This window comes from Halichoeres trimaculatus, unplaced genomic scaffold, assembly GCF_033239565.1.
Source record: "Halichoeres trimaculatus isolate MK-OKI-2021-1 unplaced genomic scaffold, fHalTri1.1 fHalTri1_scaffold_9, whole genome shotgun sequence".
In the NCBI taxonomy this organism is placed as follows: domain Eukaryota; kingdom Metazoa; phylum Chordata; class Actinopteri; order Labriformes; family Labridae; genus Halichoeres; species Halichoeres trimaculatus.
The window spans coordinates 14872004-14891056 of NW_027437188.1; the positions used below are offsets into that span (position 1 = coordinate 14872004).

General features: G+C 39.9%; 1 protein-coding gene across 1 annotated transcript in view; it reads right to left on the bottom strand.

Moving 5' to 3' along the window:
- The window catches only part of dscaml1 (Down syndrome cell adhesion molecule like 1), a 123091-nt gene that overhangs the window by 94733 nt on the left and 9305 nt on the right, over positions 1 to 19053 (bottom strand). Inside the window, exons 2-3 of the mRNA XM_074679194.1 lie at positions 15501 to 15821; positions 4698 to 4844 (exon numbers count right to left, since the gene is read on the bottom strand). Of these exons, the coding sequence (XP_074535295.1) occupies positions 4698 to 4844; positions 15501 to 15821 (468 nt within the window). The remainder of the gene's footprint in view (positions 1 to 4697; positions 4845 to 15500; positions 15822 to 19053) is intronic.

Here is a 19053-nt window from a genome sequence, read left to right on the forward strand (position 1 = left end):
GTTTGTTACCTCTCTTGACATTGAAACAGTATATCTGTAAAGTCTATAAATACAACTTTGATGTTACTATTTGATAATAATTTGTGATTATTTTTTTCAATTCCAACTGGTAATCTGCAAAACTGCTATTTGCTAGCAATAGCGTCACAAAGCAAACTGTAAAATTTGTCACACGTTTGTCATGAAGAGACTCTACAATAAAAAGTACGGACTGCCCCGCTCCATTTAGCTCATCTTATATGTGGGCAGAATTAAACCCTGTTTACTTTGTAGATTAAAGAGATAGCAGGGGCAAGTTATGCACAAGTCTTGGTGCTGTTAGTGGACACTCCTAACACTCTATTTTTTTTTTTTTAATTCCCACCTTTTCCACCAAAATTTTAACTCATTGCATATGATTCTTTTATTTAACTGTTTTTAAAGTCTAAATTAGGTCTTCTCATATTGATTTAATTACACTGATTTAATTTTAAATTGTAAATATTCTTAGGTATAAATGTTGCAAATTGTCTTAGTTTTATTGTGAAGCAAGTTTGGCTGCATGTTTAAATGATTAACATAAATAAAGATAAGTTACAGTTTGACTTTTATTCAAGTGTTTTGATAAGTCTCACTAACTGTTATCGTCAGTCTTAGCATTATTCATTTGGACCTTTGAATTAAACAGAAGTACATAATATTACTGTGAAACAAAAAGGAGCTATGTTAAAACCTGTTCAATATAGAAGAAAGACAGAATATAATGAAAGAAGAAAAAGGGGAGGAAAACATGGCAAACTTGTTTACAGTTACAAAACGGTTGATGGTTGTTTACAGAAATAACAAAAAAGGTTGTTTTTTTTAAAGTGGACTGGATGTTTGAATTGATAATTATGTGTTTGTAAAAATATGGGCACACATAAAGCATGTTTTTTTTTTTTTTTTGGTATTTGCTGTTAGGTTGAACAGGGAATTTAATAGGGATGTTCAATACCACTTTTTTCAGACTGATACCAGTACGAGTACTTGCTCTTGAGTATCAACAGATACTGAGTAACGAAACTACCATTGACACATAAAATCTCAGCTAACAGTGACAGATCATTTTGAACAACAGCGCAGTCCCTCGACAATTAAGTCCAAAGTAAAACAAAAACTCTCTCCGAGTTTATTTGTTTTCAATAAATTAACAACAGGGCAAAATAAAACTTACTAACTAATTAATAAAACTGAGTTTAAATATTTTTTTAAATAAACTGAATTGCTCAATAAAACAATTTAATAGTTAACTCTCCCTGTCCTTGGTTCATTCATGTTGTCTGAAAAAGAGAGACCAGATGCATATTTGCTGTGGTGTTAAACTGCAGCAAGTAGCGGCAACTACTGGCGAGGAGGACATTCTCGATGAAAGATTTTTTGCCTTGAGTATCTGCTTCTGGTATCAACAACCTTTGCGAGTACCAATACCTTGAAAAAAGCCTGGTATTGACCCCATACCCAACACCGATACCAGTGCTGGCCCATCCCTAGAATTAAATCTATTTGTAAGAGGGGGTCCCACTTCAGGCTTTCACTGAATGGAGATCCTTGGCAACCTTAGTAAAGGAACTGTAAAACCCACAAACCCTGACACAAACTGCATCTTTTGCACATCTGGAATAGAAAAGCTGCCTTACATTGCCTGATGTAAACCTATCAGCAATAGGATGTCATTTAACTAACTTTCCCAGCTGATATGTTGCTCTGGTTTTCCTGCAAGTTGCCCATGTGCACAGTTTGACCCAAAAATTCATACTTACAACAGAACAAGACCAACCATGAAAATACACCATGTCACACCATTTATAAAAACTTATGATGTGTTGCAAAGATTTCCACATTCAGACTTCAGAAATGGTAGATTCATTATGTGTTTGATCAAAAAATGTAAGCGTTTGCTACCTTTAGAGAGGTGCACATAAACAAGCAGCTTTAGCCTATGTGTCTATTTGTGCTTATTTGTGCTTATTTGTGCTTATTTGTGCATGTGCATGTGGTGTGTATGCGTGATGCACTAATAAAAATCAGGCAGCGATGCATCCTCACACCTTCCTCATTCCGCCTGCCGGTTCGCACCCGTTACCATGGTGACCAGATAAAACTCACACTGTTTTAAGCTCCAACTGGAGGAGGAGATGGATACTAACAAAGTGACACACACACACACACTCGCACACACACATACACATTGAAGTTTCCGTCAACAGAGCATCCGCTCTCAGTTCCTTAACTGACAAGCAAACAAATGTTAATTTTCTAACCAACGGCCACAGGAGCAAACCTTCAATTAGAGGGAGAGACAGGGCTAGATGGGGAGATAGCACAAGAAAAAAAAACAGAAGAGCAAGTCAACACACACAAAGCCCTCGTCTGTTTGACTGTCTTTCTCTCTGTCACACACGCACACGCTTTTCTCCATGAAGAGGCCCTCAAAGCAAACACGTTTGGCTGTCAAAAAGTGACGTGACACCCAGGCGGGGTCTTCTCACAGTGAGGCCAGTTGTCAACAAACACCCTCTTGCCTCTTCATCAAAGCCCGTTCAAACTCGGGTTTATTGACCAACACGGCCATCATGTGTGATGCGTGTCATCCTGTCACAGCACATACCTTGGCATATACACTGTCCTGAATAAATGGCAAACCACTAGAGCGTCTCGAGTGCTATCGAAAGAGTGAAAGCTGTATGTGCCACCAGGAGGAGCTGATGGATGGAGTAGATGGGGATGGATGGATGAGGTGTGTGCTGGAGTGGAGTAGAGTGGGGTGGTGTGTGTGTGTGTGTGTGTGTGTGTGTGTGTGTGTGTGTGTGTGTGTGTGTGTGTGTGTGTGTGTGTGTGTGTGTGTGTGTGTGTGTGTGTGTGGTCATGATGCTGACACAGACCACCAGTCAGTACCAGGGAGGGAGAGAGATGTGAAGGCTGTGAGCCAAAGAAGGAGAAATAGAAGAAGAAGAGCTCTGTGTTACTAATAAGACCTATTCATCAGGCCTGCAGGGAGAGACAGACAGATGGATAGAGGATTCAAAAAGAGAATTCAAAGCATTTCAAATGCAAATTTTTCTTTACATTACAAAAAATCTATATCTTACAGATTAACTGATTATCAACTTGTTTAAAAGTTCGTCAGACAATTGTAAAACATATGCCAACAACAGAAATGTCCTGACCTAACACTTAGAAAAATGATAGTCTTACTTAAAAATAATCTGTATGTAAAATCAGTTTTAATTAAAAAAAAAAAAAAAAAAAACTATTTACCAGTTAGTCATATATCTGTGTATATATTTTAACTTCATGTAAATATCAAGGTTTTGCATTTAGTTAAACAATGAAATTGATAAATATAATGCAAGGTGATTTTAAGATCCAAGTTAATGATAGTTTTTAATTGTTATCTCATTTAATAATAAATTACCAATTAAAATATCGAGAAAACAAACTGTATTTTACCACTATGTGATCACTGCTTTTTGTTTAATAAAACACATGGATAACATCTCTTTGTCATCTTAGTGTGTGTGTGTGTCTGCTCTTCCCCTCATGTGTGAACACACGTTCTCATACTCGCTCTTGCTTGTTCCTATGTGCGTGTTTCCGCGTTAAACACACTGGCCTCAGCGCTCTCACACAGAGGGATCCGTGACAAGAGAGAGGGAAATCCAACAGCAAGCTTTATCGATCCAGACTGGAAACCCCCCTCAGGCCACACACACTCACTCTCTTACACACACACACAGTCACACACACACCACAGCTGTGCTGGATCAATGAGTGCTCCCGTGTGAAGGACAGAGCCATACAAAGAGGTGCACAAACACAGCCATACACACACGGTGTTGAGGGAGATAAAAGAGGTGCTCGGTATCAGAGAGTCAGATAAGGGGCAGAGGGAGCAATGCGCATCATCTGACCTAAACAGTCTCGTCTGACACCCTGCAATTTGCCATCACTGCACGGAGCAAATGTTAACACAAGCCTGTACACACTCACATCGCACACATTTCCAGGGCACACAAAAGCATAGAGAGGCACTTTTTCAAACTGATATCGTTGTTATTACTCAAGTAGGAGGATCAGATGCTACTGAGAGGAAAAGCTCCAGACACAACAGAGCCCTAAAGGTGCAGCTGCTCTCTTTAGGGCAACTATGATAGGCAGCTAAACACATCTATCACTCATCAAATTAGACACTCACACTCTAATACGCACACACACACACGTCTGCTAATGCCTGACTTATCGCTGTAACGCAGCTATTAACCACAGCAGTGTCAGTCTGTGAGTGAGGAGTGAGGGATGTGCCAGGCAAAGGCCATTTCATCAGACTTCTCTTTGAAGGATTGGACCATTTTTTAAACCCTTTCTCCATCTTCTCTTTCTGACAAAACAACAGGCTTTAAGTGACACAATTGAATTGATTAGTATTGATCAAGGGCTGTCACCGGTAGCAAACAGAAAAAAAACAAGGAAAAAGCCTCAGCACGACTAAATCTGAAGAGACATCACATTTTTTCACTCTTAATGCGTATAATGGAGGATTCACTCTCTGCAGAAGTAACAAGAGTGGGCTCTTATTCTCTGAGGGCAACTGCAAAAAGTTGATGAAACATATTGGAATGACATTTCCTACCCCCGTTATCACCCACTACCTGATCAAACGCAGACAGGAAACGGCTTACCTGGGACGATGGAGACGGTGTCTTTCTCCCAGGACACCACGCTGACATACTCCTGGACGGCTGAGGGGATGAGGCACTTGAACACAGCGACATTACCTCGCATGGAGCGCTGGTCGGCCACACGGACTGTGTAGGGCTCCCTGAACACTGATATGTAAAGAAAAGATGTGCAGTCAGTCAGTGGAAGGATGTTGGTAGATGGTGACAGTGGAGAGTGCAGAGGAGTTGAGAGGGAATTACAGGTTCATTTGACTACTCTGGGATGAGGAACGCTAGTGAAAAATTTAGAATACTCAGCATAGTTTCCAAGGGCCACAGAATGAGACCAAATTTGCTTGTTTGTAAAACCACCCGTCAAGAATCAAAGCATATGTTGAGAGTGGCATCAATTAGACACGTTCACAAGGTTGAAAACATCATGCTTGACATTTTTATTCCTTTATTTTTTTATTTCCTTTCTTTTTTCAAATTTTACAGTCCATTAGGAAATAGTTGTGATATTAGTAAGATAAGATGCACTTTACTTAAAAAGCAGTAACATTTCTCACTCCATCAATTGCCCAGAGCTCAAGGTGACACCACATATGTTGCTAGGCGCCGCCCTGTTGGCTATGGCTGCCTTTTGCAGCAGTTCTCTCTTCTTTGTCTGTTTCTTGTGATTTTTCGTCTCTTTTTCGTAATCGTATTTGGAGTAGATCATTACTTTGTGTGGCTCATTTGTTGGTTATGGACACCAAACTTTTTGTGGCTTCAGTGATATTTTTACTACTTTTTCTCCTGTGTGTGTCTGGAAATCCTGCATGTTACCATGGCTGCATTGTTTACGTGTGAACTCAGCTGTTAGCAGCCTGTAGCATGTCAGTGCTAACTGATGTAAGGCCTGATATCTTCCCACAAGGTGAGGAGAAGGAGGTGAGGACGACGTGCTGGTTCTCAGGTGTGAGCTAAGAAGTGACGACATCGACGTGTCCTTCCATCCATCATTTTTGGGAACGTAAGCTCTATCTTCAATAAGATGGACGAGCTAGCCATGCTAGCCCAGCAACAGAGGGAATACCAGAGGGCAGAATAGCATCATGCTATTCACAGACGTGGCTAACGGAGCTAACATCAGACACCAACGCCACATTGGAAGAGCTTCACCTGCTGTGAGCAGACAGGATCTAGGAGACAGAGATGGAGCATGACTGAAGAAGCTCAGTCCTGGACCCTGTGGAGGTGGAGGCTGGCTGAACTGGAGAATGAAGGACAAGCTGTAATCATCTGTTTTCTTATGGACCTTTTTGCACTTTCTATACACTTTCTTACTTTTGTTTTCTTGATTGCTGCTGTGACTTCAATTTCATTGTACTTATTACAATGGCAATAAAGTTCTATTCTATTCTGTTCTGTTCTATGTTGCATGTTTTTCAGACCAAACATTTCGGTGGATACAACTCAGGATCAAAATCAAAATCTTTGTTGGATATATTTTTTTCTTCTAGTTTTTGTCTGGCGCTCTGTTTGGACACGTAGAGCTGCTGTTTCTCTCTTCAGCCTAACACTGGAGTCAGATGGTGATGGTAAGGCCGGGTGACAGGGAGCTGTGTTAAAGGGGATCCACAGTGAGCGGTCCTTGGCCTTTTAAAGAAAAACGCCACAGATGCTATGAGACGGCCGGGAGTGGAGGGTTGCTCACGGCCGATGGACCTGTCACATGCAGGCGCCAGGCGTCAGAAACACACCCTCTGCACATGGCAAGCACAGTGCAGGCTGTGAATCTGAGCCAGTGTACAGAAAGGATGGTGGTGATTACGCCGGGCTTAATGATGAAAACAGTAGCCTGTAGCTAACCAAATTATCTCTGCAGTTAACTCTGTCACATTACTGTTAGGGAGTGATGTGAAATGCTGAATCAGAGCATAAATTTTCATTAAATAAATTAAGTAAGAGGAAATTAAATTAATGGATTGTTTTGGTGAGAAGGAGAGACAGAAAGTTCAAGGGCATACCAGCTTGACTGGATGAACACTGACCCGTGTTATCTAAACCAAACCAAGCTAGACTGTATCGGTTTAACCTGCACCTTATGTTACAAAGTGTTCTCTAAATTTCCTTCAAATCTGAAAATTTCTGAACTCACCACCACCAACATAAAAAGGGACATCAGAGGGGTACTAGCAGGGACATAATTTCTAAGGGTTTTTAGAATTAAAATCCAACATAATTTGTCACTGCTATTCATTTAAAATGAGGAGCATAATGACTTAACAATGTAAAACACACATGCAAGAGAGAGATTGGCCCCACCCTCACTCTCCCCTAGCTCTCCAGTGATATAATTAACACCTAGCCCGAAGGCCAGTTTCCTTGGTCATTAATAATGGTTTATGCCAGCCGCCACTGACACTGGAACCCAGTGGAACCAAAGCTGGTGTCCTTGTCCAAAAGTAGGGGAGTCTTTCACCGTAAGGGCTGAGGCTTAATATCACAAGTCTGATTCATCCATTACTTTTGAACTGCTCTACTTTCTCATAGTTGGCTGAAGTTGGACCCTTTTTTCTTATTGTTTCCTGTTTTGTAAAATGACCAAAAACTGGAGTGGGTTTGGGACTATTTGACCTCCCTGTTAAAAAACAAAACTTTGATGAGGAATGAGCTGATGTCATGAGTTGATACGATACAGTGCAGTATAATATGATACGCTTTCATTTGTCATAGCATAGAATGCTATGGTTTGGAGCAAAACAAGAAACTGTGACTGAATATAATATGATGCAATACAATTTAATAGGTTTAACACAAAGGGCAACATCTGTTTTAGAAAAATAAAGCCTATGATGAAGTGTTAAAAGTTGCTGTGCAATGAGAATCTGCATGGGGCTGGCTGCAGAAAGACCGGAAACCACATACACACTAAACCAAAAAAAAAAAAAAAACTTTTGCAGCATTAAAAAGCATATTTACAGCCAGGTTCAAAAAAGGCTTGGTTCTGAAACACTAATTTCACTATCAGCACCAGTGTTGTGCCAGTTTACACAAAAAATTAGCTTCATCAAAGTTGAGTTCACACTAATTCTAATGAGCTAGTTCATGTTCATAGCTCATTTTTGAAAATTTTGAACTTAGTTTACAGTCCAAAAAATGTATTAGTTCATGTTCATTTTTTCACTAAGTTATTGTTTTTTTGTAAAACCATCTATCTATTAATCTGTATCCTTTGGACTAAATCCCGAAATAAATGCTGAATACACAGAGTGCCATAGTGATATATCTAAGTTCGGTTGCCGTAAATCACAGCGAACGAAACCTCCCATCACCTCTCGGCAACTTCCCTTATCTCTCAACACCTTTCAGTGCTCACTGCCACAGGAGTGAACTTTGGTCATGTTCCCAGTTCAATTCACCGTTCATGAAAACATGAGCACATTCAATGAACGCGCTCAACTTTGCTCATTCATGCAAAACACTGATCAGCACACACTGTGCGAGGGTGATTTTTTTTTCACACTCTGTGGTTGAGGATTGTTTGATTGTCCAATCAGAGACACAGCTCAGCTCACGTGATTGTTGGACGCCCTATAGCTGTTTGAAAGGAAGCTCAAAGCCTACGTCATATCCAATGTGGCTGCGTCTGCATATTGGCTTCATTTTAGGGTATCAGGAACAGACGGGCAACATCCTGGAGACTACATCCATATTTTATACAGTCTATGTGTTAACAGTAACCAACTTGACAGGATACAGCTTTAAAGGAAACAAGACGGTACACTATATTACAAAAAGATACCTAACAGTCATCAAATGAAACGGCACGAAATGATGCAAAAACCATACAATACAATTCAGATTCAGATCTCAATACAATAGAATATGATAAGATGTGATATATATTACAGTACAACAGCTGCTGTATGATGTCACACATTAGGATACGACACAGAAAGATATGATGAAATGGGATATGATACGAAACAATATGTTTAATATGATTCACACAGTTAAACTTGATATGACACGATATGATACATTTAATATAATGATTTGATGTGTTACATTACAATACGAAGAGATGCTTCAGAACTAGACAATCATTTGACAAGCTACACTCATTGTGCTCACTGAAAAACACGTCTTGAAATCAGTGCTGCACACATGTAGCTCCCTTCACTGTGATAATTATTAATTCAAAACTAATTTGATATGAGGTCTTTGGGCACTTATTATGCTGCTTAGAACATCAGCCAAATTAATAGGTGCATTAAGATATCGTCTTAGGAGCACATCACTTCTTACTTTAGCCACCTGACAACCAGAAATGTAAGCTGAAGCCTCATTTGTAAACAAGTCAAATCTAAACACGTTTCCAACCAGATCTTCATTTCAATCCTTTATTTAAAAAGTGCTCTACCTCTCATTGATGCCATACCTGCAGATCAATGTCCAGGATCGACTGAGTGGCCTCCTCTACTGTGGCCGAGCCAATTCTTTCAATCTTTTATTTACTCTGTGATTGACCTGCTGCCTCTTTGTCAATAACAAGGAAAATCCCCAATGCCCACTGAACCCCTCATAGAGGGCTTTAAAACCAGTGTGACAGCTTGTAAGTGTTTTTGGTTTGGTAATGGCAGACATTCCCAGAAGAATCCGCTGGGGTTCAAATCCAGTCAAGGTTAAGTCAGGTCTGAGGCCCCTCTACCACCCACATCCAAACCTCTAAAATAAGGTTTTTCAATCGCTTCTCTCTGTTTTAGAATCAGTCAAACTAGCCCTGTATGGTGCAAAGTACGTGGTATGTGTTGTGATAGCATTGTCAGTTGACAAACGTTCCTCTTCCAAGATATGAAAGACACGGAGGAAGAAAAAAAACATTACATATTCATTCCCTTACGCCTTGTGACAGGATGCAAATGGTAGCCCAACTGATTTGTGTGTAAATTGCACTCCCCCTCATCGCATGCGCAGCAGAATCATTAGGATGTTACTGATGCCTGACTATATGCAGCCTGGTTGCCTAGAAACGAGCTAAAACACGGGTCTGGTGCACTGGGCGCACTGGGAGGCAAGTCTTGTATCACTGTCGCTTCAATAATTAACGACGGGGAAACCAAATACTGCATTTACTTATTCATAAAGCAAGCAGCAAAAACACAGAGAAGGAGAGAGATAGAGGAGGAGAAAAATAATGAAGCACAGGAGAAATGAATGGATGCAGGTTTCTTTACTGAATGGATAAACGAGGCAGTCCTTGTGTATCAGGTTCAGGGTCCCTACTTACTGTATTAGTCAAGGCAGATGGAAGAATGGGATGTAAACACCTGCTGCCTTGGCCCCAGCATGCACAGGTTTGTGTGTTTTAGTCAGAACAAATGGAAGATGAGGTGAGCTCATTGAACAGGTGTACTCATTTCACCGGATCAAGTTTGTGCAAGGACGTATGGTATGCACAAAACTTGAAACCCTCGGACCAGAATGATACATTTTAGTTAGCACAAATGACTGCAGTCATTAGCTGTATGTGCAAGAGGTTTGACTCACACCTGAAATGGTGTCTTCCACTTGGATCCAAAACTGTAAATTATTTCAAAAAAATATTTCATGTAGAAATAAAAAGAATGCATTAGTTGTTTAAAAAGGCAGTAAAAACCCAATAGACGTGTGTATTCCTGAGGTTTCAAATGCTGCTCAGCTAACTAACACACCAAAAACCTGACCTTGGGGATAAGCACTCAATGAAAAGAAGTGGTTTGAATGCTCAGTGTGAAAGTGATCTTGTCTACTTTTTGATGAACACACAACTGACCTGTCCTGAAAATAAGTTGGATGGTATGGGAAAGTGTCAAACTAAAAAGGATTCTGGCACATTTCCAAAGTTGGATTGTAACTTGCTAAATGCTGCAAAGTGCTGTACTCATGGTGGGCTAATATGACATAAGTCTTTTTATCTTGTCTTGATGTTTGGTCTCTGTTAATAAACTGTAATAAATGTTAACAAGTCTGGACCTGATAGATTTTTTGGAAAGTGTTTGAGATGAAATCTGTTGATGGTTGATGATTTAGCACAATGTAAATGAAGACTGACTGACTGATTGAACTCTACCTGTTGACAATGTGTCACTTCCAACAACATCATTTAAAAAAGTAGGTACGAAAGAAAATATTAGTCTTGGTTTATTTGGGGAGCACTGAACTTAAGATTTCCGGTTAACAGCTGACTACTCGCCAGCAGAGAAAAGACAATAAGAGGAGTGAACTGGACATTGACTGAGCTAAGATCACAGCCATGAAGCAACCCCACCCCACAACATGGAATGAGCTTCTGTGGTGTAAAACAACTGGTTCAGTGACAAGAACAAATACAAGGGAAAAGTTCAAATGATTAGACTATAAGAGGTGTGTAAAAAAATTGATACAGCAATATATTGCGATACTTTTACCTCTGATACAATATTGAAATTTCAACTCTAAATATTTATTCTTTGTAAAAAAATAAAAATTTATATTTTAGCCGAGTGGTAAGTAAAATATGACTACCGATTTTGTATGAGAAACATTGTTTACACCAATGGACATTTAGTTTTCAGTTCATCCAATAATTTCTCTGCAACATTTGTTTAAGGTCACAGTAGTTTAAGTGACAAAATTAATGCTTTGACTTTCAGTATTTCAAAAACCATAAAATAGAAAAGTTGTTCTCAATCACATAGTTTTGACTTAATTTGTCCTTTCAATTTTACATAAACATCATTTTCATTTTTTTCTAAGTTTTCTGTGTAGAATATCGCATTATATCACAATACTGTGATATCGTGATAAATCAGGATAGTATCGTATCAGCTGTAGTAAAATAATAATTCAAAAAATTAACCTTTTAAAAGTTGAACAGATTGATTCATAGAAGAAATTTATGAAAACCAAAAGCTGAGCGAAAGCCAAGATCATCAGTTTCCAGTTTTACATGAACATTAGTTAAGTAACATATTACAAAGACTACAATCGAAAACTTAACAGTGAGGATGGAATTTAAAGCACACAAGGCTGCTCTGGAGTCATTTAAGAATAAAGCAGTTATTCCATTCAATGCCCACAGTTTTTCACCCACACACAATCAAAATATAATAACTAAAGTCACGAAGCCCAACTTTAAAATCTTTTAAAACCATTTAAACTGTATTTCTACATAAAATATAAACATTTGCAATAGATGAGTAAAATGTGCAAAATAATAACTAAATCAAAAAAAATATACATGGAAAAAAAACTAAAACAGAAAACTAGATCTGAATAAAAATGTACCAAATAGAGAAGTGCAGAGGGAAATGAGCTGCCCGCATATTGATTTTCATAAATGCAGAGTTATCCAGACAGGTGCTGGTGCTATTATTGGAGCACATTAAGTGTGCAAAGGAGAGGGTGAGACAGAGAGATAGAGAGAGATGAGGGGAGGTAAAGACAGAGAAAAAAGTGGGAGGGAATGGGGCAGATTTTTGGAAAGGGTGGCGTCACACTGCGAGCTGTCAGCTGTCATCATTCTCCTGCGCCACCTGAGACAGGGCATGCCACACCCTGGCGCTCACGCCTCAGTCGCCCATGGCAACAGCAGGGACGTGTATGTGCTTCAGCATGACTGCAAATGTGTGTGTTTGCGTGTGTTGGGGACTCTGGAGGTAATGAGGTGAACACACATGCATGCAAGGCCCCGCTTATGGAGCTGCGGAGTTGTGATTGCCTCAGCATTTAATTGATTAATTGTTGTAATTATTTGGGCGGGAAGGTCATCCCAACACTGAGGCTGGCTGGAAGGTCAGTCTCACGCTGCAGGGACTGTCCTCCTCTGGGATGCACACAGGCCATATGGGTGTGTGTGTGTGTGTGGGTGTTCATGTGTGTAAGGAACAGATCCAGATCCATTTTGAAGATTTTTTTTGTTTGTTTGTTTCCATGTGTTGGTTAGGGAACTGCTGACTGCTTCATGTAGGACTTCTCAGCACAGTCAGAAAATGTCCGCCTGCTCATTACCTTGACCTAAAAATCTACATGTTTCCCCTTCTCTTCAAGTCTGAAGCTGACTCTCCAAAATCTTTCCTGCCAAACACCCTGACAAAGAGCTGGCAACTAAACACTAAGAGCCAGCTTGATGAAAATGGCTCAGTGTGTGTGTTTATATGTGTAAGTGCATGTGTGTGTAGTTCGGGGACCCTCCAGTCCATGGACAGATGGAGAGACTGGGAGACAGGAGGCTTGCTGGCATCAGCTACACACAGGCTGGTGTGCATGTATGCAAGTGTGAGTGGCTGGGTGGGTGCGTGCATGTAAAACGCATGTGAACACACACACACACACACACACACACACACACACACACACACACACACACACACAGGCGTGAGTCTGTTGTATTCACATCTATTGAGTGTGTGTCACGATAGGTTACATGCATGTGTTTACAATATTGAGGTGTGTATTTTTATGCGTGTGTGTGTGTGTGTGTGTGTGTGTGTGTGTGTGTGTGTGTGTGTGTGTGTGTGTGTGTGTAAACATGAGACAGAGCAGTAACACCTTCCCTAGGTGTGTTTGGCGCCTCTCTCCAGCTTTGACCTTGGCAAAGGGAGTGCGGACAGGTCAGCACACCAACTGTCTGTATCTGTGTGTGTGTGTGTGTGTGTGTGTGTGTGTGTGTGTGTGTGTGTGTGTGTGTGTGTGTGTGTGTGTGTGTGTGTGTGTGTCATAGAAAGAGCGAGAGGGAGTTTTTTTGAAGGATTTTTAACACACAGGGTCAGGACTGAGACACTCTGACACACTTCATTCCCACTGAGAGGAGGTGTTGTGGGATATGATGTATGTGTGTATGAATGTATACTGTATTTACAGATGCTGAGTTAATGTTAATATATGTTGTTATTGCTGATTTTCAATGGGCACCAAAGCAAACTGCTGAGTATTAAGACATCAATAAAGATATAGTTGGCACAGCATGTTAACATTGTTTTTAATGCAAAAAAGGGTAAAGACCATGGACCAAACGAACAGCACGTCAACCATGTTGAGTGAATTCATTTTATTATTAGGGAGCCCCAATTGAGTATGACAACACTTCTTTACAAAGGTTTTCCACCAATTACCTCCGCCAAGGAGATTATGTTTTTGGGAGAGTTTGTTTGTTTGTTTGTTTGTTTGTTTGTTTGTTTGTCTGTGTATGTGAACAACATAACTCAAAAAGTAACAAACGGATCTTGATGAAATTTTCAGGAAATGTTCAAAATGAGATAAGGAAGGATTGAATTTGAATTTAATTTTGGAGGTGATCCAGATCACTGTCTTGATCCAGGACTTTCTTAAAGTATTCTTCATAATTGTGAGATAGGGTCGCACATCACAAACATCACATGACAAGGTCACCATAATTTCTGACAGATGTAGAAGTACAATCCAGATCCTGGAAATATTCTGGATATTAAGATCCAGAATGTGAAATATGTACTGGGTCATCATAATTTTTAACAGTCCGGTAAAAAAATATTGTAAAAACCTGCAACTAACACCAAGTTGTAGCAGGCAGTCTGCTAAAAGGGAGTATAACATTAAAGTAGGACTAAAGTGTTGCGTGGTGGAGGTCTGTGCTCTCTGAGTGCTTTTCTAGTTTTTCATAGCTTTGTGTTAAGTAGTATATCCACCAAAAAGCAAAGCCTGTCTCTGTGCGCCTAAATACACCATAGACTGTAGGATAAATGGATGTAGTCTGAGACGCCACCCGACCCTTTCTGAATCACAGTTGTGAAGCAAATCGTTGGCTGGGGCCATATTGGAAATGAGGCAGGCTTTGAACTGCTTGCCTGTCAATCAGCTGAGTTGTGACTCTGATTGGGTAAACTCATCATCTTAATATCTTCTAGACTGCAGAGTTAGAAAAAAGATTAACCCCGTACAGTGAGAAATCAGCTATTAAGACAGAAGGTGTTTTTGTACCAGGCAATAAATATGTTTATTTCTGCAGTGAAAATGGCTTTTTTAGGCTTGGTGTGTATGTGGTTTCAAGTACTTTCAGAGTCAGCCTCAGGCAGACACTCCACGAACTGCAGATTTTAGCACTTCCACATTGCCTCAATTTTTTTTATTTTTTTTTAACGCCACTTGCAATGCACACAAGGCGCACTACAAAGATAGTAAATCCAAAGACTGTGTCTCACTCTGTTTGAAAGTATTCTAATACTTCAATGCCAAAATGGCGTTCAACAAGAAGGTCCACTCAGGCGATTTAACAAACATTGTATATGATGAACTCCATCTGTGGTAAAAATGTTGTTTGTCAAAGAAGTACAAGCAGAAATCAATTACAACCATCAGCTAAAGACCTGTGATTGGCTGAGCCAACAATAGTAGAAATGTAGTGCACTTTTCAGACTCAACTTTTTCTTTTTTGTTTCAGGAGATAGGGACTTTATAAATACCTGAGCTGACTCCATCCAATGTAAACTCACACCTGATGTTTCAAGGTGATTGAACAGAAGTTGAGACAAACTGATTTCAGCCCAACTCACATTTTCCCTTGAAATAGTATTAGTAAACCGAGTAAAGATGCTTCTGAACTAGCTGAGAATATAGCCATGCCCCTTAAAGTTAGCATCATCACCTTGATTTCAAAATACAGCAGGATCAGGGGACAAACTGAGAGTGCAATGCTTCGGATGCAGTCTGAGGAAAAGCAGACTTAACTTATGCTACATCCAAAAACATGAATAGAGCAACAACAACATTCTAAATACCAAGGTTAGTAGACAAAGTGAGTAAGAACACTGATTTAAGCGTGTCGTGTCCACTGCTCACCTGCTTTAATGTGGATGCTGGGACTTCGAATCTTGCCTGCCTGGTTCTCAGCAGTGCAGAAGTACTCGTTGTCGTGGATGATGCTGTTATAGGCGGAGGGAGAGAAGGGGTAGAGCTGGAGGGTGCCGTTGGCATGCACGTGGCGGATGTGGGGCACGTCGTAAATGTCGTCTCCGGCAGCCAGGTACCAGCGGAGGACGGCATGGGGGGCGCCGCCCGCGGGGCAGGGCAGGGACACCCCCACCGAGCTGGAGAAGGTCACCCGCTGCAGGGAGGCGTTCACAAAGTACAGCCGCGTTGAGACAACATCCTCACTGTTGACTGTTGGGACAAGAGGAAGAGAGATGAAGCAGTGAGTTTGCAGGTGTCAGAAAGACGACCAACTTTCATACATCAGACAGGTATGAGGAGAGGGAGCGTACTGGCACTGTGCAATGCTGAGGAAGAACATAATTACTCATCATTTGATTTCCATCGTGATATCAAAGTATGATCAGATTATTGCCATGTCTTTACAACCCAAACTGTAACCTGAAAGGATAAAGCAACACAATACATGCAGAACTTCCACAATTTGTTCACCCTGTAACTGCAGTAGTTATGTACTGCATTTAAGTTTATCTGTTTATACTCTTAACTACAATCATGTTAGAGTGACCGCCCAATTTATGAGCTAAAAGACACACAGGATAACACCTGAGATAGAGCACCTGTCCAAACCAACCTCGGCTGAACCCCATTCAACTCCGTCACAACTTCACCACACACATACATACCAGTAAACACTTATGGAAACATTCCTAATCTGCTCTTAAAGAAAAGACCAATAATTTGAACTCTCTTTTTATCCACTTCATTACTCTTTTCTTAATTTTGTGTCTTTTCTCATTTTTTTCACTTATGTTTTTTTTGTGTCTTTTTCCTATTTTTGATTACCTTGCAATGTAACCTACAACTGACCTGACAATGTTTTTCTTGTGTTTTGTTAAGTCTAGAACTTGCATTATCACATGAAGCAAAAAGGCCTGAAACTAACTTCAAAAGAGAATTACATTTAAGTATCACAAATTTTGATGAAACACAATGAGAATAACCGAAAAGCTCTTTAGAGCAACATCAGTTTAAAAGTTTTGGGTTTTTTTGTGACTTTTGATTAATTTATTTTGTATGATAGTGCTCTATGCAGTTGGGGTGAAAATATTTGGCTGACTCACAATATGAAAGAGCACAATATGCTGCAGCACAATACGACAGACATAACACAGCTCAACACCCAAAGGTAAGACACAAGACAGTGCATGTGCTTAAAATATTAACAATACCATTTTGATACAGAAATCCTGTAATAATCAATTAACAACCATGTAATAGTGCATGTAAATACCTAATTATAAAAGGATTATGTTTATGTTTGAGTCCTGACCACTCAAAGTGCTTTCCAGGGCACATTCGCAGTCACACACATGGCAAACACTGCTGTACAATGAGTTCATCAATACTAACTAATCCCACTCACACACCAATGGCACAGCCACTGAGGGCAGTTCAGGGTTGCCCAATGACACTTCAGCATGTGGACAGCGGGACCTTGGATCAAACCCCCCAAACTTTGGACAAAATGTCCCTATAAGAAAAAAATCCGAAAGACATAATGCAGCGTTAATGTCAATGGTCCCTCCTCAAAGAGTCATGAAGAAGTGACGAGGAGAACCAAGATGAAAGCAGGATAGTGACATATTGCCATATTAATGTTAGGTCTTACCTCTACCATGCAGTATCCAGCATCATGTAAATATGAATATCTAATTTCTTCTTTAACTTAAATCTTATCAATTAGTAGGCACAGGATGTTAGGTTAATTTAACAGTTTAAAAAAACAACCATCTAAAGGTTCTTCTGCAACAGAATCTGAGGACAAGAGCTGGGCGCTGACAAGACAAAAGTTTTAAGCACAGCAGTCTCATTCTGGAGAGAAGACTTTGAGCTGCAGGTTTGGCAGAGAGAAAGTCATCAGGAGAACATCAAAATAGGCTTGCCTGTAGGGATGGGTGCCTTTCACATTTGATACGATACAGTACCGATGCATGGTACCTGGCAGTTGGTATCGGTACGCAACGCTACCAATTTTCAGTACTTTTTTGTGTCTATGTAGTAAAAAATATCAATTTATTTCATAATAAAGCGCCACTTTTTTTTCAATTTAACATGTTTATTCTTCAATTTATAACCTTATAATGCTGTGTTTATGTCCAGCATGAAACCTATACATGGTACCTTTTGATTTTTCATGAATCTAGCTATGGACCAATGAATCAAATGTCAAATCTTTGGTTCCTCGCTCAGGATTTTTGTAAGTCCTCGAGAAAGTGAAAGGTTGATTCCTCAGTGTGTGACACCACAAGTTCACATGGAGAAAGAAGCATGGCGATCTGGGGCTGTTTTGCTTGATCCAGGGTCTGTGACTTGTACAGAGTGAGAGGAACCCTGGACCAAAAATGGCTACCATGGTACTCTGCAGCGCTATGTAGTGCCCTCTGGAATGGGCTTTATTGGTCAGGGATTCATCCTACAGCACACTAATGACCCCAAAATAAGACCAAGCTGAACCAGAACTATTTAAAGAACAAAGGACAAGAAGGTAAGCTTGAAAACATGGATTGACCAGCACAGTCTCAAGACTTAGACCCCATGGAGCTGGTTTGGGACGAACTGAACAGAAATTAAAAAGGAAAAAAACCTACAAGTGTTGAACATTTATAGAGTTGATTCAAAAGTTTAGAAAACATTTTTGATTATAAATTTATTCCATGGTTTCCTTTTTAACATCAGTTGTTTATCTGTTTGTTTTGTTTGAGAGAACAATGAGACATTAAGCTGCATCATATTCAGTAAAAATCAAAGAAAAAAAACTGAAAAATTGGAGTGTCCTTAAATAGTTGAGCCGTAGTGCATCATTTTGTAAAATATGAATGCATAATCAGTGAACAAAGCATGGGGTTTTGGTGTGAAAAGTGTTCAAGTTTTTAATTTTAGACTCAGTAGAGGATATTGTCTGACCAAGCTAAATCATCTTATAATCAGACCATAAGCATTTAACAAAACTCAAAATACTCGAGACACAACCTGATCGAACACAAACTACAACACTACAAGCACCCACAAAGACTGTAAACAAGCTGGATTTAAAGACGTCCAGGTCACTACCCAACAAGTTCCTCCCTACAACCCAAAATGCTACAATCCACTTCATCTCCCATAAACAATCCTGATATCTGTAATCTAATATACATGTCCAAAAAGCTCTTTTGAAAGCCTACCTTTAAAAATAAGAGGAAATACGGGTGACAAAATTCCCCTTATCTGTTTATCTGCTCCATAATTCAAGAAAAGTAAGTATTCACAGGGGCACAATAGCAAACTGCTGCACTTCATAGGCCTGTTCCACTCTGTTATATCTATTGTTGGTAGTTTTCTGTCTGTAGGAGCCCTAGGAGCTGGATAAGACAGATGCTTGCTGTAAAACAACAGTATTGTTGCACAGATGAAGAGCTGC